The 24,432-nt window shown below is 38.6% G+C and overlaps 1 protein-coding gene across 1 annotated transcript in view; it reads left to right on the top strand.

The window, feature by feature from the left end:
• Positions 1-21,870, top strand: part of tex264b (testis expressed 264, ER-phagy receptor b) — a 33,425-nt gene extending 11,555 nt beyond the window's left edge. Inside the window, exons 3-4 of the mRNA XM_079684877.1 lie at positions 12,576-12,741; positions 20,198-21,870. Coding sequence (XP_079541003.1) covers positions 12,576-12,741; positions 20,198-20,466 — 435 coding nt within the window. The 3' untranslated portion in view covers positions 20,467-21,870. The remainder of the gene's footprint in view (positions 1-12,575; positions 12,742-20,197) is intronic.
• Positions 21,871-24,432: the final 2,562 nt, after the last annotated feature.

Below are 24,432 nucleotides of genomic sequence, written 5' to 3'. Positions count from 1 at the left end.
GAATGAGTTACATACATTTAAAGTAAATACGAAGCTGTCTTATCTTCGTCTTTGTGCAGAACTACAATAACCCAAATCCCTTGAAACGTTCCAAGTGAATGTTCAGACTTTTAGAAATATTTGGTAAATAGTTTGGTGAACAAAAAAATGATATCCTGCATTCAAAAGCAATCTTTGAAACCAACCTGTGGCATTAAACCTGCTGCTGACAGAAACAATCTTAGTTTTAGCTTTATTTGGACCACACATTGCATTCATTAAGCTCTTTCAGTCTGTCTATCTACACACACACACACACACACACACACACACACACACACACACACACACACACACACACACACACACACACACACACACACACACACACACACACACACACACACACACACACACACACACACACACACACACACACACCATCTTGTCTTGGCTAAAATATTCCAACAATTTAGTTGTGTCTTTTGTTGAAATACACATGCGAATTAAATTATTTTGCTCTGGTGTCCTCTTGAGGGGTTTTCTGAAAAGCAATCCAAGAGGCAATGTTGAACCATTCAAGTATAAGCCCGGACAAGAGGGTGGGGGCACCAGAGGTTGGAACCTCACTAAGATAACTAAAGAAAATGGGAAAGATAAAAAAAAGGGGGCTTAAGACTTAACTACTTTATTCAGCTCAGTGACTTTCAAACGGTCCTTGTTCATTTGTCAGGGCTGCAGAGTAAGTCTGTGTAAAGGGGGTTGTTGCTTGAGTGACACCTGGATTGTTCGTCCTGGCACTCATGCCGGCAGCCCCTTTGAACTGCTTTTTCCCTTCAGGGCTTTGAAATGAAATGTAGACTATAAAGGGGCTATAGAGATACGATGTTCCATTATCCCCTCCTCTGTGCGAAACAATAGGACTCTTAGAAATCGTCTGAAAAGACAGTAGTACTATTGAGGAAACATTATTGACCTGCTGTGTTCACATTGAAAATAACAATGCGATGAAGCATAAGAGGATGATTTAAGGCTGACAACTACACATCTATCCAGGCACGGATAAAAACGTGCCTCTTGGCTAATTCTGCCATCTTACAGTAAGTAATATGCACAGAGAAATGAACTGAAAAGAGATAAAAACATGCAATTTAAATGAAGTGTTATTTGCAATGGTTAGAAGAGTGACGGAACAGAGATATAGGGAAGTAAATTGCTAGTGAGAGCAGGGTAGCAGGCCACAGATGGAGTGGTATCCTCCATAATCTTACAGATCACTGTCATTAACACACAGGCTTCAGGAAGCGGTCAAATGTCACCCTGAATTACATGTTCTTGTTGCCACTGACTGCTATTGTTGGCTTTGCAGTGCTCCTTGATCCACACATTAAAGTCGTTTAACAGCTGGAGCTATATAGCAGTCATCACATGGCAAATGCATGCCTAAAGTCAGTGTTGCACTTTTTCTCACTTAAATAAATACTGAAATCTGATGAATCTGCCTGTCAGAGTCATTTGAGGATGATCCAAGTCTTTTACTGAAAATACATGTATTATGGGTGTGAAGTAGGAAAGAAGTCAACATGCCTCTGTTGCTCTGCTTTTCTTCTTCATGATACATTATCAGCTAGTATCATTACACACCAGAATCTCCAACCAAGCTTTTTTAATCATACAAAAATTAAATATTGACCGTCTGTAGTCAAATTGTATTTGAGTGCAGTTTATGAAGTTGAGTAATCTTAATACCAGTGGGACTCGGCAGTCAAGTCTTGGCGGCGGTTCATTTCCATTTTCCAGTTTCTGTTTTCTCTGTGATCCAAAAGAAACTGTGCTTTGGGATAAGATGGAAGGTCTTGAGGTCATGTTATCTGTCTCTGTTCACTGCAGCCACTGAAAGCCGGCTGTCATTAGCAACCATCAGGCAAATATTACCTTTTTGAAGTCATTTGAACAGTTGATATTGTCCCTGTGGCATTTAGCACCAAAATATGTCGGTTCTTGAGTCTGAAATGATGGATGTTATCTTTCTGTTGCTACAATTCCTAGGTTTTATGAAATATAACTGGTGCATATGTCTTCTTCAAATGCTTTGAACCATTGCTGACTGCAATGTGAACTCAAACATGTGGCAAATTTGACAAGGATGACCCTGAAAAGACAACTGGACTAAGAGAGAGACTGCTCTTGCATTTTTATAGCACAAGTTCAAAAGATTCAGAAGCATTACTGTAAAGCTAAAGAGGCACCCACAGTTAACCTTGAACTCATTTGAATTTGAAGATGTATTATAGATGTATTATTTTAAATGGATGTTATTCATCTGTGAAACCACACATCAACCATAATCCTAACTTACCCTGGGATGAGGACACATATTTGAAAGTTGGTATATTGCATTTACAAAGTTGGTATATTGCATTTACCTTAAAGCAGGGTTGTCAAACTAAATTTCATCGTGGGCCACATTAGCATTATGGTTGTAACTATATAAATGTACATATATAAATACATCCTATATATGAAATAATGTATTATATTATATGATTGCCTCTGCATTGGATTATTATCGGATAGGGTAATAACTTCATAATTAACTACGTCTGAAAGCAGAAGTCTAGGGCAAATATTTGCAAGTCTCTTCAGTGTGCATGTCACAAAATGAGATGCATTGTGGGACATATAGTTTATGGGCAACATGCTTCTGTAAAATAAGATGGAGCTTTATTAATCCCCCTGGGGAAATTCAGTGGTTTAACAGCAACAGGGTAAGATTGAAAAACAGCACAGCACAGATTCAAACGGACTAATACAATTAAGGATAAATCCAAGATAAAAATGTAAAATTATAAATAACTATAAAATAGGAAATTAATTAAAATGAACATATATAGATATACTGTAAAGTAGCATGTAACCTTATAATAAACGTATTATATTCTTCGCAAGCTCTTGCGGGCCACATAAAATGAAGTCGCGGGCCGGATTTGGCACCCGGGCTATGAGTTTGACACCCCTGCCTTAAAGGAATATCTCTAGTGCACCCAATACGGGTGGCCAGCTAAGAGGGTCTTATACAGTATATTTGTCAATGGCTTCCGTTGCTTGCCTTGTCAAGAGGCCAAGACGTTCTGCCTTTTATGTAAAACAGCCTTGTTCAAAGTCCAGCAGCAAACCATATTTGTTGACTTTTTCCAAAGACAATAAATAGTTTTTATCACTTTCCAGATGCAAAAGTCACAAGATATAGAACAATCTACATTGTAACAAATAGAGGTAATTTAGGAATTACAAACATACCTTCAGACATAGGCAGTTATTTTCTTGGAAGTCGATTAGTTTCCTTGTTATGGAAAGTTTGCATATAGTAGAAACACACTTGAATGGATTGTACTCAAAGGTGGACCTGTGGAGTCAAAGAAAAAGGGCACCATAATGCCACTAGAGGTACAAAAACGTAACAGTGGCAACGAGTACATACGATATTTGCAAAATGTTTTGGGACCCATGAGATCAGTTTTTTTGTTGTTGTGGGGTACTTACATCACTTTTTATAATTGTGTTATTGTCAAGTTAATGTATTTATATGTTGGATAAAGATTTTTCTTTAAGTACTTGCATCTATTTGCATGTTTTTTCTTGATTTGCACTGTGTTGAGCTCTTCGGGCCGCCATATTTGCTACATTTCTCCGGCTAAGGAAATGGTAAATTACACAAAAGACCCTGGTTTGTAGTCGATCAGATTATTTTACAATGGCTGGGACCACTTTAACCGATGTTTGTCCCATCATGTGACCACTTTACCGCTGCCAGCATGGTGTACAATTCCTTTAGCTTTCTCCTTAGCAGACAAGGAGCCGTTGTTTGTATCCGTCTAGGTACTGAAAGATCATTCTTTGGCTGTTTTTCTCTGAACAAAATCTCTATTTTTCCCATCTATCTCCCCAAGGGCAGCCGCTCTTCACTTTTCTCCATCAATTTATACCTTCCTTATCTCATCTAGGCATACTCTTTCTCTTTAATATATACAGGAAGTGCAATGCCCCTTGGGATTTGGTGTCACTTTGCTATTCTTAGTCACAGTCAAATGCAGGAAAATGCTAACAGTTTTGATGCATTCCCTTAGTATTCCTGTAGCATATACTTATCACCACATTCATGAGCTCTACAGCCGATACATGCAATTATATGATTTGATAATATGTATTTTTAAATAAAATGTATGATATAAGAAATAAGAATATGAGTTTATCTAAAATTCCGATAATATGACTTGACTACTTCATTGCATTCTACATGAGCAACATTATCTCCACCCACTTCCTTCCTATCTTATAGTTGCACACTACGTCGAGTCTGAATAACATGGCAGCCTAGGTGTTCACCATTATCTGTAAAAGGGAGAGCCTTTGTGGCAACGCAGGCAGGTTTTACACTGTTAATCAGGCAAAACATAAAGGCTAGGAGGTCATTTTGAGCCCTTATATATTCTTTTTGCATTTACTATTAATTTGAATTATATTAAAATAACATTGGGCAATAAATTGATAATGAAGTCGACTCCTGAAGTAGCTGATTGGAACATAACATCACCTCTATTACACAAAGCAAAGGGTCGGATAGTTTGTTGAATTTCCCATTGATGATTATTTGGTATATTCTTATCAAGGCAGGGGTGTCAAACTCAAGGCCCACGGACCAAATCCGGCCCGCAACCTTTTTTTATGTGGCCCGCAAGAGCGTGCAAAGAATATAACGTGCAAAGAATATAACGTGCAATACAATTGGTGTAATTGTTGATTATTTGCTTTTAATTATTTGCCCTAGACTTCTGCTTTCAGACGTAGTTATGTATGAAGTTATTACCAGAACTGATAATAATCCAATGCAGAGCCAATAATGTAATATAATACATTATTTAATATATATGATATATTTATATATATATATGTATATTTATATAGTCTTTTAAGTTACAACCAGCCCTTTATATAGTCTTTTAAGTTACTTTGAGTGCAACTTTGCTGATGTGGCCCGCAATGAAATTGAGTTTGATTGGTGATAAGATGGGGGGGAATTGTGCTCAAGAAAAATTGACCATGTTTGTTAGAACAAATTAGATGGGATTAATCAAGAGCCATCTGAAAAAAGCACATCTTATTTCTTTGTGTGTTTGGTTTAAATGGCTACTCTAATAAATGTTGTTTCAACATTCAACTAATTCTACTTCAACTTCAGTCATTTGCTGTCTCTCGAGAGATGAGTGATTCAACCAATGCACACAAATGTCCATATTTTTATGGTCCTAAGTTCTTTTAAGGCTTGCCAACATGGCATCCTTCTAAAGAGTGAGCTAACTTTAGTGAGTATCATTAGCCTTTTAAAGAGGACGACAAAAGCAACATTAAAACACTGACAGGTCGTAAAACACCATTTGGGCCAGGGGATTTCTGAAAGAGGGTGACCCGTTAACACCGGGACAAATCCATCTCTCTTCTTCCAGTGACAAAACACTTCACATCAAAGCATCTGTTTTCCCAAAGATTACAATACTTCCGAATAACATTTGTTAAAGGTTACATTTCACAAGGATTGCGTTAACTAAAGCTTTTGCATATAGTAGGTTTATTTATGTCAGTCTTGACTTGGTTGATTTGCCTCTACAGTGCTTTTTTCCCCTTTGTTAAATCCCTCCTCTGGTGCCCAAATGTATTCACTAAATGTGTCACACGGTCAAAGAGTGCCTCTTTATTGCACGGGTAAAACATCTCTTCTTTCAGGCAGCCTGTGCTTTGGTGACCTCTTCCCCATCAACTCTCCACGCTCCACACTGGAGATAAATTTTCTCTTCTTTTGTCATTTAATTGCTGCTCGTAAGGGAAAACAGATTAGGAAACTATGTACTTAGTAACATCTCTTGACAAGAAAGGTCATACTTATAAACTTAAACATTTCATAATATAGAGAAAAGTATTGAAAATAACTAGAGAATGCAATTCCTGAAGAAATTGCTAGTGGGAATGCTTTATGCTGAAAATCTGACGCCAAACTGCTATGCTGAAATGTAATGTGTAAGAAGAAAGTGAAGAATTTAGATTGAAATGATACATGAACACTGGGGGCTTGAATGTGTGATGAGAGAAGAAAAGAAAGTAAAAAGGCTTGGAAAAGCAGCAGAATATTTGAACTGAAAACTATTGAACTACCGGTAACTTGATGGCGAATGATCTGGCGCCATGGCAACGGCATTTGATGACACCCCATAATACGCTTAGATGCGTTGATGAGTGCATCGTTACCGAACCTGTGAAACGATGTTGTAAACAATATTGAAATATTATATATATTTTTCAGAACAATTAAAAAGCTCTAGCTTTTAGTTAAAGGGAATCATATGCATATGGTGCTACACTGAAAGTGTACAGTGTCTTGTTAGATATTATTTTTGTCTGCTTTGAGCTGTTAAAATAGAATCTAAGAATTAAATAGTCTCCCCTTATTGCACTTTTTAACTGTTATTTTACCTTTATTAAAATCTAAGTCACAGTAAGCTGACCCAAATAAACAAACTTCAAATGACTTTGGCCTTCTCCAAATGTTGACTGATTGTCGTTTTTGCTGTGATTTATAAGACTAGAATTACAAACACAAACAGTTTTTCCAGAACAACCAAATCTTTGGATTTTTTATTTGGCTCTAAAAGTTGTTTGCAATGTTGCCACACATCCTGGCTCTCAAAGAAATCCAGTAACTAATCTTAAGTCATGTAAAGTATTTGCTCAAGATTCCGTTCAGAATCAGATAAGATTGTACGTGTAAATATCTGGCCCATTGACCAGTGCACTACCCGACTACAGCAAAAACAATTGAATAAGATAAATGTGTGGTTTGTAGAATTATATATTAATGTGCGGTGTACATATATGACTTTTCAGGAAAAGTAACCCATCAGACGGAGACATATTGCTGTATTAAGCCACCGGGGGAGACCAGACATATTGTTTTAGAGCTCTAAAGATACCCTGTACAGTTTCATTTATTTATCCAAAGGCAATGTATTTGCACAGGGGTCCCGTGCAGATGTTGTTCCTCAGGCTACAAGCCTTATAAGAGAGGACACTTGCACATCTTCTTCTTCATGTAGACCAGGCCTATTCAACTGGCGGCCCGCGGGCCGGATGCGGCCCAGAACCAACTCCCGAGTGGCCCAGCCTCCCGTAGCCAAATTCCTACAATAGTACAGACGATGAACGCAACACTCCGCGTTGCATATAAACCACCAAACCACAACGCAGCACGTTTTTTGAAAGTGCATCTAGTGGTGCTAGTAACGGTGGTCCTATGATAGCAACTCTAAAACATGTCCCTCTCAACTCTGAAGCGTAAACAGAGACAAAACGGTAATTGATCTTGTGGAGCAGATCCAAGTCAAGCTCGACCTTTTCGCTACCGACTTGAGCACGGGTCGGATGCTGCATTTTCCGACGCTCCCCAAACACATCACATCTCCGGCACAAATCACGGATGTGATGACAGATTTCATTGCGAGGTTGAAAGAGAACTTTGCCGGTCGATTAGATGGACTTGCTCTGCCCACAGACGTGATGATGGGCTTTGCCAGAGACCCCTTCACTGTTGCAATAGAGGGAACGTATCAACCAGAGCAAAGGAAGTGGTCCCCTGCATCGACAAGGAGAAATATACACTGGAGCTTATTGACATGCAGCGCACTAACGGGCCAGCGAAGTTTTGGAGTGATGTCAAAAAACAGCAGTTCCCTAACGTTCAGAAAGTAGCGATCTGTGTGCTCAGTATATCAACATACATATGTGAATCAAGCTTTTCACACATGAACTCAATCAAAAGTAGCACTCGCTGCTCCCTGACTGTCAGCACTCTTCACCAATGTCTTAGGATTGCATTGACATCCTATGAGCCAAAAATCACTGCTCTTGTTCAAAACAAAAAATTTCCCTTCTCCCATTTAGAAAGTCAGCGATGACAAATCACAAATGAGGTGATAGTAAGCACCTAGTTTACTATAGTAGACGTGTAGTGTAGTATTCATTCATATAGTTACCCGTATCCCTTGTTATGGGTTTGTGCACTGAAGGGTTTGACAGTTCTTTCTGTATTCATTTAATTGCACTTTGTAACGTGTCTGGGTCAAATGTGACCAAAACGTATGATTTTTTTGTTGTTACTTGAAAAGTGAAAAAATATTGCTACAGTAGCTACTACCTCTTTGTGTTGCATTGGAGCTCTTTAGCTGTTTTTTTTGTATGTGAGGACATTTATTAAGACTGCTATTATTGTATTCAGTAAATGCACTTTGTGATGTGCCTGGTTCAAAAAAAATAACCTGAATATTTGACTTCTAAAGCAAACTAATGTAATGCTACAACTGTGCACTTTTTTTTCAGATTCTGTTAAATTAATGCTAATTTGTTGTGTTTTTATGCACTTTTTGACCTACCTTTGTTAGATGAACAATGAATAAAAATTGCATGTTTTTCATCGCAGTAATATGTGTTGGTTTAAAATGTGTCACTACCTGCTTTTTACAGGCCGCTGAATGTCTGGCCCAGCTGAATTTTGTAGTTATAAAATCTGGCCCAACTGAATGTGTAGTTGAATAGCCCTGATGTAGACCATCCTTTACCAGTTCCTTCAGGCGCTACAGAAGAGTTTCTACAAATACACAGCTAGCATGAGAAAGTGCCTGAGAGGTGATTAAAGGTCTGTGTGCCTGTTTGTGTGATTGCTTTATGGTAATCCCTTACACTCTACACATTTCATTCGTTTTTAATCTGTTGTTCATGCAGATTTCCTTTCGCTACATTTCCATAAGCAAAACAATAAGGTTTACTTAGGTGTGACATGGGATTAAGCTCAAGCTTTTGTAAGCCATTAACAATCTGCCATTGCACTTTTGAATGGCCTGTGAAGTGAAACACTCCTGAAGATGTTTTTAAGAATATCTGCTTTTCTCTTCAATATTTGGAATTCATTCTGAAACACATTTATGGTTAAGGTTTATGGTCCCACTCTGTATATCAAGTTATGGTTGGCAATGGTGGACTTTAGTGATCAAAGTTCTTATTTCTGCTTCTCTATTTTTGATTTTATTTCCTCAAATTTTGGAACAATTCAATCAAAGTTATGTGAGGTCGTGTTCGCTTGGCCTTGTAATTTCCCAAGTCTATCTCCTTTATAATGTCTTCATGCCTGAGGAACAAAATAACATATTTCTGTCTGTAAATATTGGTATCTCTCTGCGGTGGAGGTGGATGTGGAGCAAAATAAAAAGACATTCCTATGACCTTGTTGCTTTCGGCTGCCTTAAGTGCTCTCCTGGGCTCCCGAGGCCCTGATACTGCAGGAAAGGAGTTTGGAGAAAATCAAACAGAAATCAATAAACACACTAACCTCATTCCCCACCCCAATCACAAAAGCCAACCGTTTACAGTTTGTCTCAGCGATTCAGGTCTAATTTTTTTTGCCTGACCTTTATCGTAGGCATTCAGTGCATAAGACACAGAGAAACCTACCTCACTGTGTAGCTATAGGCTCACTGGGTTAGGTCTCTGTTTTTTTCCCCTTGCAGTGATTGCATATATCAAAAAAGTATCATTCAGAATCAGAATTTAAAAACCACTGCAGGGCTGCAACTAGTGGTTATTCATTCATCAACTTGTCTGCTGGTTACCCTCTCAATCAATCAGTTAAATGTTTTAGTATCAGATGTCAGAAAACAAGGGGCAAACGTTTGTTTTCACAGTTACGATGACCTAAAGCCTAGCACGATTTCTCAGAATCCAATGATTTTAGGCTGTAAATAGCTGCAGCAGTCAAGTCATGATTATTGAATGCCATACCCCATTTATTGGCTTTTCTTCACTCATAGTTTAAACTAAATGCAAGCCTCTTATTTTTTAAAGAAGCACCTCCGTTATTAACCTCCTGGAGTACAATTTCTGCTAAGAGCACACACTTTAAAATGAACCATTCCACTGAATATTAATCCATTCGGAATGAATTTGCATTTAGCATTCCTTTATTCTTCAATCACTTCACTGTTGGTCTGAAAATGTAAGAAGCACTCACTCTAAAGCTCCTGTCAAAGACTAGTTTAACTTTTTCTTCATTAATGAAAAGAACATTTAAAAGTTGTATGTGCTGACACACTTTCTGCCTTCTGTTTTTGGGAAGGAATTCACTTGAGGTGAGATTCATTTTTTATGAATGTGAATTTGTTAGGCATTCATAGAAAGATTAGGAAAAAAAGAAGAAAAATAGAACACATGAAACCTTCAAATATTCCGTTACAAATGCTGATGCACAGATAATAATAAAATCTGCTTCTTGCAAAAGCATCCTGAATGTTAACCAACAAACAAACAACGTATGTAAGTAACTAAGTGGAATAAGGTGCCAAGAACTACAACAAAATCAAAAATGTTAACAATGACAAGGAAAGTAGATCTCAATCTTAACAAAAAAAGATCATCAGAAAGCAGCCACATTTTTTTTTCAAGTCACAATAGTACACAATGTGGCAGAAGTGTCTATTAATGCCTTTTAGGGGTAAATGTAGTGCTTTTAATGACCATCCTAAGCATATACTGCAAAATTAAACTTGTGAGTGTATGTCTGCTTGCATGCGTGCACCTCGACATGCCATGTCGTGGTAGCTGATGAGGAAAGCCAATGAGGATACACAGATGTTCCTCTAGGAAAAGTGCACAAATAATTGATGCTTCTGAAATCAATGAAACTGACAATGTTTTTTCTGCAGACGACACCAATAGAAAAGTCACTTCTGTCATAGCCGGGACACAGATGGTGAGCGAGATGATTGGCCGAAGTTTAAAAAGAAGTGAGCTGTCTACTAAAAAGAATATATCTTATGTTTGTCTGTCAGTCTGCAAGCCTGATTATCAGATGCTCCGTGTGCGATTTTTCTATAACTTAACTGTCAGCATCTCACTTCTCACGTCAGCAAGGGGCGCAGGGACTCCGATCTCCCAGGATCTGGCAAGAAATAATAACAATCTGAGCTTCTATTCTTGGAGAGATGTCATGAATTTGCCATGGTGTATGAAATGATTGATGGTCTTAAATACTGTAGTGTGTAGTTAGAGACAGAGAGATGAAACACAGGGCTCAAAGAAGCAGAAATAGTGTGAGGTGTTAAAACACAAGTCTTCGTCATAATAAAACCATTCTTTATTTCTCACGTTATGTACACATGCAACACCCTCTGAATCAACAGTAATTTCCTCCATAAGATAAATAATATTACTTGTGATTAAATGTAGAGTATAGCATCAGATGATTATCAACATGTCATTTATTTATTTGTTGAATTGCATCAAACAACACCTCACTTTGGCAATAGTAAAATGGACACGTGGCAATGGAATCGGACAATTAAAGAGCCAATTAAAATAGATTACCTTCAAATAATTGATCCTGTTGAGATGCACTGTACTGTGCTGCAATGTGATTGAAGCATTGCTTGACATTTAGCATATGCCAAAAGGGTGAAAGTAACAGACATTGGATGAACATGAGCGGAATTACAAAACATGGTGTATGAAAGGTTAATGAGCCCAGAGAACTAAAGTGGTATCTGTCATGTGAGACTTCCCACATCAAGAGGAGTGAGATAAGTAACAGAAGACGATCAGCAGGCGGAGTGTGGAACATTCATGGAGACAGATTGTAGGCATCTCAGATGTGTTGCATCACAGTTGGGATGTGAAGACGGGAGAAAAGGGTACATGTTTGTTTAGTTGGGGTAGCGGTGAGGTTCCCACACATTATATCAATTCATTTTCTCTCACTGTTGACAACACACTGACTTATGGGATTATCGGCATGTCTGTGCTTGTATCCTACTATAGTGTTTCATCATGTAAATGTATGGGTGTTGTTGGGAAAATACTGAACGTTCTCTTCTAATATCAGAGTAGCACATGATAAGGAAGGCCCTACGTAGCTGTGTAAGTAACCGGATGTAGGATTACCAAGAAGAGCGTCAGGACACACTGTTTTAGGCATATGATAGCTACGTATGTGACAACGATTAACATGATGATTCAGCCTCTGTGGATAGAGACATACTGTCATGTGTATTGCTTACGCAGGCCTAAGCTAATCTGAACTAAGCACAGAATACTGCTTTGAACCAGTATTCTGCATATTGGGACTGAATAACACCCTGTCTTGTATGAGAAGGACACTGTTCGGGAACTATTTTGTCCCATGCAGCTATGTATGTGATCACTACTTCCATTGTAGCAAGGATAATAAATACATGTATCCTGATATTGAAGATTTCCTAACAGGTGTAAACACAGAGAAACATTTCCAGTGTTAAACAATGTTAATGGGACTCTTTTATTTTTATTTTGATCATTTATAGTAATACAATTGCACCTTAAATGTTCCACTATTAATTTAACTGAATTGTGCAGCTTCATCCCTAATAAACACCTCCTTTAAAGGAACCCTATATGTTAGTGTTATGTATTATGTTTGTCTTCAATAATGAGGTTTCTTTTTAAATCACCAAAATTATCTCTTGCAGGAAAGGCGGCTGTGTGCACACCCATTCCTCGAGATCTACCGAGAGAGTCAGATCCTGTTCATGGCCCCCTTGGCCCGGCAAGACGATTTCTATGTGCGAGAAGTCCGAAAGGCAGAGAGGAGGCTGTCCGAACAAGAGGAATTGCACAGTGACTCAGACGTCTCAGGTACGTGGACTTCTTGCTGTACTACATAAGAACATAATTGTCTTTTGTACAAACAGGCTCATAGGCTATTGGTGTTCAAAGCCCTGCTAATCTACACAGGACAGGCTTGTGAGTCTTACTGCTGGAAAACATGGGCAGTGTCGCTCAATAACCATAATTATTATATGATGGTAATTGGAAATAAAGCTTAGTCCGTCTGTTTGTTTGTCACTGTTGTTACCAAAATGCACCCCTTGAGTCAAATTTAGTCAATTATTATGCCAACAATTGCAGTTTAACTTTTTCTCATTTTGATTAGTGCCAAACATCTTTAAAACAGATGTCTGCAGTGCAACATTTATGGTTATTCGATTAAGTCAATCCTGAATCAAAGCGATCCCATTTTCCGTTTTTTGGCCACCTGACAAATTGAGGTCCAATTTTCTCTCTGTTTTGGCAATGCTAGTGGTTCCAGAAATGAAGTTGATGAGAGCAATAAGAGTAAACCCAAACACCAAAGTTGCAGGCCGTAAAACAAACTGAAACTGTTAGTAACTCTTTGGGGAACTGTGATAATTTTCTTCTGTCACAACAACTGACCCTTTTTAGTCTTTGTAAGTTTACTACTTACATCAATCATTGTTGCTATAAAAACATTGATAAGTGGTGCTTTAAGCATTTTAATAGCAATCAAGACACATTTCAAAACATTTGAAATTGGCTATAAATACCCTAGAATTATATATAAAAAGCTTTCAGTCAGCCACTTTTCATAGCCTTTAGAAAGCAGCATGTTAGGCACCTGGGTTTTGGCTTAGGCAACAAGCCATGGAGATGCTTGGCTGGGACCCAGGGGAATTTGACCCTTTTGCTACTACTGTTTTGTTTATGAGCTGCCCTGCGGAAGCATATTGTGATTGACACCTTCCAAGGTGTTAATGAAAAGCCTGGATACAACAGCTTCAGGTGCAACTGTGCAGCCACTCACCAGAGGCTGTCCACAGCTATACGGACACCACTGGGAGTCTTGCTCTCAATATTAAAGATTCACTTTAGCACAGTTCTACTTGACATTCATTCACCTTCACGAGAAGTAATGCTTGTGAAGGAGTGTTTTGAAGAGTCAATTTGAAGTGAGATGAAGCAAGTCTAATCATGAGTTGTTGTGGATTGTGAAAATAAGCCTTTTCGATGATAACAGTCTCGTAGCACCTTCCTGCTTCCAGCTGTTTGGCAGAGGCCATTTTGGCCATCAATCCAAATATAGCCCAGCTGAGACTTCAAATATACATACACACAGAAATATATCCACAGAAAACACAACAATTGACTCAGGGGACAACATGTCACAGTATATATTTCATTATGAACGTGTTGTTGAAAGAACAAACTGAAAACAATATCAGCAGCGCTCTTGCGGCTGGTAATGACTCATTTTGCATGAAAAATTAATGAGTCAGTCACCCCAACACGTGTTGTTACCCTTATATTTGTTTGACCCTTGACATTGGCGTCACATACAGTGCCTTAAAAGTCCATCTGGATCTCCTCTCTTGCCTCAGAGATGAGCTGAATGTGTTGTTGTCACGTTCCCTGCTTCTTTATGTTTCATGGGTGCGGTGCAGAGTGGGAACGGCATCTGTGTCCATGGCTGGGAATGGTAATGTGACAGGCAGCCATGCTCCTGTCACAGTAGCATCAACTGGACCAGGTCAGTGGAGCATTCAGGAAACTGGAGGCCTCCTTGGTCCGTTGACCCCAAACAAACCCATCTGATCCTCACTACCCCCCCATACCGAGCCTGTGTGACCGGATCAACCCCCAGACTCATCATTCTTGCCTGCTCACTGTCAGACAGCGATGTAGAAAATCATCATTCTCTAACATTCTCTGAGGATCAACACAAGTGTCAGAGTTGATGGCAACATTTCATTCTAGTTGGACTTTAGCAGGTTTACTACAAGTATGTGTTAGTTGTCACCAGAGATATTTAAAGTCTTATGTAGCCAGCCAATGCCACGTATCAAGATTTGTCAAGACAAGTATAGAATGAATTCTCAAGTCTGAGTCACACATTTTCGGAATTAAATTGCAAATCTGTCATGTCTCACCATTAAAAATTATTAAAATGACATTTTAAGATTGTCCTCTTAAGGAACAGTTTGACATTTTGGGAAATACATTTGTTGTTATTTTGCTGGATGAGAATATACCAGACTCATACCTGTCTGTTAAATTAAAAGCTGTTGCCAGTAGCTTTTAACTTAAAGGTGGGGTAGGTAATTCACTTCAGAATGCTCTTAACATCCCGATAGCAATGAATATCTTAAATGCTTTGACAAAAAATCCATAAAAAAATCTCATCTGTGGAAGCCGTAATACTATAAAAAGCACGACCAATCATTTTAGCCGGCATGGCTAAAATAACTGGATGGCCTACCTGCCTGTCAGCCTTCCATCTCGTGCACAAACTTATCTCGTGCCGTCATTGGTCATGTGCGCGTTCGTGTGTGTTGGAGGAGGGGCTCTGTAAGGAAGTCTGAAGGAAGGGGCAGATTTTTTCCGGTTGTGTACTTTCAAATTCTAGCGCACTCGAGCTGGTTTCTCCATTCTTACCCTACCTTTAATTTAGCAATAATTGCTGTGCAGGGATAAACGGCTACTCTTACCCCAGAAAAAACATTCTCAAAGATCTACCATTTAACTACCATTACCATTTAGTTATATTTAGTTTGTTTAATCTGTACACTAACAGCAATGAAGAAAAGACAGGTTGTGCTTTTAGAGAGTTACCTGCTATGATATATTTATTGGCCTGCTGCAGTGACTTCCTCAGTGTCCTCATCCTAAGGTTGCCAGGCAACAAGCAGAGAGTGACCAATTAATAATAGCATGTTAAATAATGCGCTTTTGAAAGGGCTGGTCAGCAGATTCTTTTTAAACTTTGGACACAATCTGACTGTCTCTCCCTACTTTCAAACGTTCTGCTTTAGCTAACTACTTTACAGACATGCGTGATATTCTCTAGCGTATTTTCTAAAATCAATGAACTACTCCTTAAAAGCTCCTTTAGACAACAGTGGACATAAGCCTTCATATGAGAATGAGATTCCTAAAAGATAAGGGTGAGTTTGCTCATCTTAACCTGCTGAAGTTCTGCAGCAACCATCTCTGTCTCATTCCAATAATAAAAGATTTACTGCCACTCACAGGCATGTAGAGACCAATGCCTGAAGGTGCTATTAAACCCCTCCAATCAAATGCAGCGAAAGTTTCCACCTTAAGAAAATGAAGCTATAATTCCTAATGTCTCTTCTCTGAATTTTCTTCCCATTGACTGATTTAATTTTGCGTCTTGCTTTAGGCGTTCAACCAGCAAAGAAAAACCAACACGAGACCTAACGTGTGGTCTATTGGAGCTCTGTATGCATATTTTAAATGTTGTACTTCATTTAACTTTTGGCTACATCAATCTCATGCACCTGGGGTGGATGGGAATTAACCAGAAGGAGCTTGTGCCTGCCATTCAAATATGTATGTTTTTGTTTACATTGTTTATATTATAAAGATAAATAAGAGTTATTTATAAAGTGTTCTTTGCGTTTTCATGCATCCAACTGTGAAATTCATCATAGTCTGATGTAGTCAGATGCAATGTTATCATCTGGAATAAATAATATATAATTTAATCAGCTGTGCAATGTACATGCAATTAGTTTGAGTTCGAGCTCCTGTTTGTTCCTTCCTGGCCCCAGTCTCATATTCTTTGTCAACATGATACGACACTGCAATATCTCTCTCATCTTTTTCTAATATCGTATTGCGGGCATGTGGCACAACGGTGTGCTCCTTAAGCTCTTCTATGTTTTGACTAAGTGCATTACAGCACTACAGCGAGCATAGTGCTTGCTGGGAGTCTCTTAACTTGAGCTCAGAAGTGTGACACTCAAAGCGTCCTTAGAGCGTATAGTTCTGTTTTCTATCTTTGAAGTTTAATAAGGAATAACATTCTTGCTTTGCCGTTCGGTCTCTCAAGAGCTCCTCGTAGTAACTGACCAAGTGAGCAGCAATTTTTATTTGTCGTATTTCTTTTTGGAAATCTATGACTTTCTTTAGGTTACAACAAGTGCTTGGATGAATTTAAGAGGAAATACATTTGTTGATTGTTAGTTGGTGATTTTGCAAAGTGGATTTGATCATTTATGAAACACTTTTGTATGAGCTTAACCTATTATGCAAAATACCCTTTTCCATGTCTTTTATACATAAACATGTGTCCCCTCCACGTTTAGAGATTCTGAAAGTTTCAGGAAAAAAGATTTGCTCGCTTTTTGAACCTGTCTAACAATGAACTGATCAAATTTTGGCCAATTTATGATGTCATAACGATTTTTTGGCTTGTGTAACCATTAGCCAATCACCAACCAAGGTAACCCCCCCCCCCCCCACTTTATCCCCTGAATCTCCTCCTATACGGCTTTCACACCAGCGCTTTTCCCTTTCTAGCTCCGAGTTAGAGCTTTTCTGCTTCAGCTCCGGTTTCACTTTTCTGCTCCCGCTCTGTTCACACCGCCCAGAGCCCGACTGGTGCTGCCGCTGCTGCGTCATGACGTCACCGTTTACATCGCTGATTTGCTCCCCAACAGCGCTCACAACAACAACAACAACAACAACAACAACAACAACAACAACAACAACGGGGGACTGCGTCGGGTCGATGATCGTGTTGCTTTTAATCATACGAAGTCAGATTAAATAAAATAATGACTTCTCCAAGCTTATACTTTTCTCCAGAGTACCGCTACAGTGCTGCTCGTCCACTGGAGTTTATTCTCCCGTTAGCTCCGGGTTAGCTAATACTTTAGAGCGGCCTCTCTAAAGTATTCACTGTCTGACTGTCACACAAGCAGCTGATACATATCCCCAATTCCCCTTAAGTGAATGTGTGTGAGTCTGAATTGACGCTGTTTGGCATCACAACGCTGTTATTAAAGTATCTCTTGTATAAAATGGGTGATGTTAGCATAGCAACCGAAGCTAAACTGACTACTTGCTATTGCTATCCTATTGTGGATCCTATTTTCTACAGGCACATTTTACCGGCGTATTTTTCATTATGATTCTACTTGTGATAGTCGGACATGACAACCTGTGCAGTCCATGTATTGATTCCATCCGATAGATGCTATAATACAAAACAAAATGTCTGCCTCTCTCCACAATGATCAATAACAGTGAACGGATGGTCAAAGTAAGGTGCAAATAAACAGAATCACACGAAGCCTGGTTAAGAGGCGGACGCCGCTGCGGTGTGAACAGGAAAAACCGGTACTTTTTAGGCTCCAGCTCCGAGCCGGAGCTGAAAACGCGTTGGTGTGAAAGGGGCAGTAGAGCACCATTGTGTTCTTTTTAACAAAATATCTCTCAGAGGGGAGTGGCTCCTTATTTTCATCTAAAGTAACAGACAGAGAATCAGCACTTGTGAAACAGGGCTGAAACAGAGGGGATTATGGGATGCTGCAATGATCTGTTTGGTATTTGGAGCCAAACACTTCAGAAACATGTTTTCTATATGTCTGTGAACTGTAATGTAATATATTGATGAAAAACAGTATAATAGGGAACCTTTAAAGCTTTATACGTTTTCATACATTGTTCCTCAATTGAAATGCATAGCTGGCAACCTGTCATTTTGTTAACTGTACAAATCTCAGCTACTTGTCTCATATCATAACCACCTGTACAATGACAAAGCCTGCTTCTGGCTTCTGTCCTCAACAAGCTTGCCTAATGTAAAGAGATATCGATCTGAGAGGTGCTTTATGTGGAAGCACTCTCAGCCACACAAAGACAAAAGGTCAACAGAATGGCACACAGGTATGCAGTTGATCCTATTAATCTGCAAGAACCACACTTCAAATCACTGTGAAGTCAAGTGATTGGGCTGTTAATCTCCAATTAAAGAGCAGAAGACCTTTAGCTTACAGGAGTTTCTAAGCAACAACATTTTGATTCCAGACTTTGAGTTGTAACACCACGTGTTGCTGCTCATCCCATCGTTCATAAACAACCAGAATTTGAAGTTCAACTGTATTAAGACTGTCTGATGTCTTGTTCACTAAGTACTCTAAACTGAATTGAATGTGCAAGATGTAACAGTACTTCTCATGTTCAATATACATTTATGAAAATAACAAATGGATAAAGCACAAGATAAAAACAAGCTGGATGTTTAAGGGACCTGAAATCAATGAATAGCTAAATATATGTAACATGATCGCCATTAACTTTCTAGTATCCTCTAATTTAGTGTTTTTTTTGGTTTTATTTACCATCGAAAAATATAGTCCAGTTACCATAAACATAAGGTGGAAAGAGAAGATAAAACTTGATAGTTACCGCTAAATTAAATATATTTGTGTTGGCCTATCTTTGACTGAACAGCCTTTATCTCAAATACTATTGGATGAATTGCCATCACATTTGGAAAAGGTATTCGTGGTTCCCAGAGGATGAATCTTAATGACTTTGGGGATCCTGTGACTTTTCCTTCAGCGCCAACATGAGGTTGACATTTGTGGTTTTGAGTGAAACATCTACACCACTATCGGATGGATGAAATTAATGTTGGTACAGACATCCATGTCTCCCTCAGGATGGATTATAATAAGTATGTTGATCCCCTGACTTTTCACCAAGCGCCAGCATCAGGTCAAAACTTCAGCTAATTTACAGCTGCACTCTATGTTTAGAGCTAATAACCAAATGTGTGTACGTTTGCATGTGTGGTGACTATTTCCACTCAATATCACCGAAGGATTGGCTAAACTGGGTAAACTAATTGGACTGGTGTTATCTCCATTCACGACAAAGTTCTTGGCTTCCAATACCATTTTATTTATTTTTACTTATAGAAAAACAGAATGTGCACAGCTACACGGTCAAAACACTGTTGCTTTTTCCCATTCCCAATCACCCACACCTGTGCCGGTGAGGTCACCTTAATACCCTGTGCCCCATTGCGCCATCTAGTGATCAAAACAAACAACAAAAACATACAAATGGGCACAACAGCATGCATACCTAAACATAGAAACATTATACCTTGTACCTTGTATACCTTGCGTTAACTCTATATCTGTAAGCATGTTGGTATTTTCTAACTTATCATATCTTATTAGCTCCTTAATACTTAATATGCATTTCATTTGAAGTTACATGCTTTACATATGTACATTTTTCTCCATGCATTTCCAAATAATAATTTGCCTTCTGGAGTTAAATAAAGCACATGTTTGTTGAAGAGGAAACTCATATTCTATATTCATATCGCAGCCTAAATACAATCATGCAGATTTTGGTAACATCCCAGCACTGGATATTCTGGGCAGCGTAGCTTTCCTCATGTGGTGTTTGTTTGTAGAAGTCCTCTCACCATCTGTGCACCCCTCCCCCTTCTGTTTTATCACGCCTCTAGGTGCAGACTCCAACAGTGAGTACAGCTCAGGGAGTGGGGTTCTCCTGTCGGACAGCAGGGAGACGTCCCTGTCCTCGGTCCACTCAGTGCCTCTCCAGGATCAAGAGGAGAGAAACTACAATGGAAGAAGCTCCCCAGGAAACTTGTTTAAAGAGCTGGACTGGGAGCAGAAAAACAGAGAGGACGAGCAACTTCATGAAGACTCCAACCAGAAGAGCCCAGAGGCTCCCGCTCAGGAGTGGTGGGGGGCTGTTGGAGAAGAGGAGTAAAAGTTCAGTGAGGCATATTAGTTCAGGAAAGAGAGGAAAGGATTGAAATGTAAGAGGTTTGGAAGTTACAATTAGAAAAATGTGTCCCTCTTTGGATCTATGTCCAAAAGGAGAGACCTTACAGGATAAGGGAGGCAGTATCTTGAACACTGAACAAATCCCATGAAAAGAATCAAACAATTATTGTGAATGATTTGTCACAGTCCCTGCCTTGAAAGCTAATTATTAAAAAAAATGTTTTTAATATTTTTTAAAATAGCTTGTGAATTTCTGGTTTCTTTTTTTAAATGTTTTATAAAAAGGTACATTTTCTTAAACAGCGCTTTAGTTTTTAGCTATATTACTCAAACAGCAGTGAATCGTACATGTAATACTAAATGCATTTAGTGAGTACTTCCTGCCGTAGGAAAGTGTATTCAGGACCAGCTCTAAGAAAACTACAGTGACCGTGTTCATTGTAATAAGAGACATGTCACACAGTCCAAAAGAAGCAAATATAACCAGATTTATTAAATACTCTTTTAATTACAATTTTAAAATGAAAGTATTATAAACTTCCAGATGATTCTGACAGAAAAAAAGCAACAATCTCCAGAACTTATCCAGGTAGCCTGAGATTCTTGAAACATTTATACAGAAAGTATGTCTATGTTTGTCCAAATGACAAGGAATGAACTGAGGACCTGTTATAAAAACATTTTACTTGAAAAGTCTTTAGTTTGCTGCACTGAGGCTGACCATTACTTGCATTTGAACCATTTTTGTTTCACAGACAAATGGAATTCTGTTACATGTTTAAGGACTTGGCAAAAGACATTGAAGTGACTGTATGAACATGGACCTCACAATGTGATCTATATTTTGTTGCTTGACTTTGTTTTTAAATATTGTGTTTGACAATGTGTTTGTCCCGTTAGAATTGTTTTGTGTATTTTTACAAGCCTGTGCAATTGCATAGCTCTGTTGTTGATGCACATGTTTTGATATAAATGTTACCTCATCTGCAAAGAGGAAAGTGTGAGTGAATGCATAATTGCCTTATTTGTGAACTCCTCCCGAGCCCCTCTGAGATTGTGGACACGATTATGGTGAGTGTGTGGCCTGCTTCCATTATCAGTCAGAAAAGAGATGACAAGGCAAGTGAACTAAACATTAATATTAATTCCAATTACACTGAAAGCAAAGAAATCTCTGTGTGACTCTACCTTTTATTTACAATCACTCTACACCTGCCCTCTCGCATCCCTAAATTATTCTCACACTCTTATTCCCCACTCATTCTTTTCCTGTTCAGCCGTCTTATTATTGTACTTTCTGCCATCTGTTTTTCTTTGCACATGCTAATTTCTGCTTGTTTTTCTTTCTACTTTTGATATTTTCTCTTCCCCTCTGAAATAAATATGGCAGGTGCATCCTGAAAGACCACCTGATGACCCACACGGCCTATAATGTGTGTCCAGTCATATCAATATCCTTTATCTTCCAACAAACAAGAGATCACAGCTCACCTGGAGGGAGCAGGCAGCTCAAAGGGATGAGCATGTGTTTTATCAAGAGGAAAGCCATATATGGTAGTTTCAACTAAAGCCATTGCTTATCTGAGCTAAGATTTGTTCATTTGCATTCTCCAGGTTTTCACTTGGACAGAAATGAGTAATACTTGAAAGCTTTTGTCGGTCCTTCGTTTTACTGTTGCGTGTTTGATATGACTAAAAACACCACCAATAAGACTCTCTTTAAATATAACTGTGGCCTTACATTGACAGATAAACTGTCATCCTGCAAAGGCTACACAAAGAGGCCCTTAGCGAAGAGAGGGTATTTTATACAAGAAAACTAAAGCTATTAAAGAAGTGATATTCTGTCTATGAGTTTGCATTTACAGCTATTATAAATGCACAATCATTATGCATTAATAGATATTAAAATCCAGATATTCATTAATTCAGCTCTTTTGGCTCACTGAGGCTCTTAGGTGCATATCCATTTAGAGATCTGTTTGAGTTATCTTTAAAACTTGAGAACAATTTGGACAGAACTAAGTTATCCGGATAAGCCAGTAAACCTTATATTTGACCAGGCCTCGTAAGGATGTTTGTTTGTCTGAATGTAATTGTTTTTACATTATCCTTCAGTGTGGTCTGATACAAATGCATTAGGGATATTTAACTACCCAACTCTTCTATCAAATGCTTGTTTAACTATGTTCTAACTCCACATGGAAACCTTTAAAAGTAACAACTTGTTACAGAATCACTCACTCATTAATTTAGTTCATCTGAATTGACCTTGCCTCAGAGACCTAATTGGCAGAATGCTGAGCTTTTACCTCGCAAATGTTCTACAAATCAGAGGATCTATAGTGGGCGTTACATCGGTAATCTAAATGCTGATTGCTCTAAAGATCGGCTTACATTCCCACAGGATAAAGTTAATGGAGATGAATGAGCTTTAAGAGTATAAGAGTGAAGCTCCGAGATGCTTTTTGGATAGCTGTGGTGGTACTCCTCTCTTTCTTACATGTACATAATGGGGTAGTTACCTGCTGATGCTGATCTGTGAATTAATTGTAGGCTATGAGTGCAAACAGGTGGTGCATAGGGAATCCAAACCTAGACTTACAGTAAATCTTGACTTAAATACGGCATTATTGGTATGAAACAGTTATTAACTCAGCGGGTAAATGATCAGGGCTGGTCGTGCCCTTGCAGTTGGGAGGGTATTAAAGGGTTGTTTTAGTTCAATATACCTTGTTTGTTATTGTTAAGGATCCTTCAATATTCACAAAAGTAATAGTTGTGATCTGAGAGGTGTTGTCATCACCAAAATGGATTGGCTATTTTCTATTTGTCTGAATGCTTGTTTTTCTTTTAGCAATGTTAAGCTATTTGTTGTGTTCCCAGCAATACCTTATGATAGAATGGTGTCATATTGTAATACAACGAAATCATCCTCTAAGCAACAATGACTACTTGAAGCTGCCACAGAATTATGAAAAACAAACAAAAAGCAGGTTAATGAAATGTATTGTGTTCTCCTCAAAATACAGAAATATGACTCGGAAAAACCTTTTCAATATACAGATGTTGGTATCTGTCTTGAAATCTTTAATAGAAAGCAGTAGTTCTAATAAAAGCCAAGATGACATATTTACATACTTTTAGGTCTCAACAAAACATAAACACAACAAAGAGGAACACTAAATTGTTTATTTGAGACCGATTGTTTTGTCATTATGCATTACCATCTAACCATCAGAAGCCCACAAAGAGGGCAGCCGTCAGACTGATGGGCGCTGACCACTGGCTAGAAACACTTTGTTTCTGTCCTCTATAATTTCACTCAACATTAATTGGCATGTTCCTATCTGAACTTCGCATTCCACCCACATGCTTTCAACTATTGTAATATAAACTACAAATCTATTTCAGGAGGAAATTGGTCCCTTTGTGTTAACTGAGGGAATTATGCAAGCAGGACCCGCTCGTCATTTTAATTGCCAGTGTACACAGAGAAAGTTCTTATTTTCCCAACCTCTAACCACAAAGTATTGTTAGTGTTGCTTTGGAGCATTTGAAAATGGTGAGATGTTTTTTGCAGTGTGGGTGAGAGGAGGGTGGCAGCAAAGCGAAAAAGTGGGGAAAGGTGGTGGTGCTTCAGTGTGTGAAGATGACAGAGAAGGTGAGCAATGAAGCTAAAAGAAATCTGAATGAACTTCTTGTTTTTGCCTGAATATTTCCAGATTGAATTGTAACTAGTTGTGTTGTGGAGAACTGGACACATAACCCAAACTAGTGCAGCAGACCTTTTTTCTGCACTCCTCACTAATTATGCAACAGGAATGTTGCTGATGTAATATTGTTTTTGATGAGGAAAGGAAAGTGCAGTTTGTCGCATGAAGTACTATCTTTGCTGAATGATTTGCTAGAACAGCACATTGTAGTTCACCTTAGTGAGACTTTGAAG

The sequence above is a fragment of the Notothenia rossii genome (genome assembly GCF_949606895.1).
Source record: "Notothenia rossii genome assembly, chromosome: 5".
Classification (NCBI taxonomy): domain Eukaryota; kingdom Metazoa; phylum Chordata; class Actinopteri; order Perciformes; family Nototheniidae; genus Notothenia; species Notothenia rossii.
This window is presented reverse-complemented; position numbering and strand designations above follow the sequence as displayed.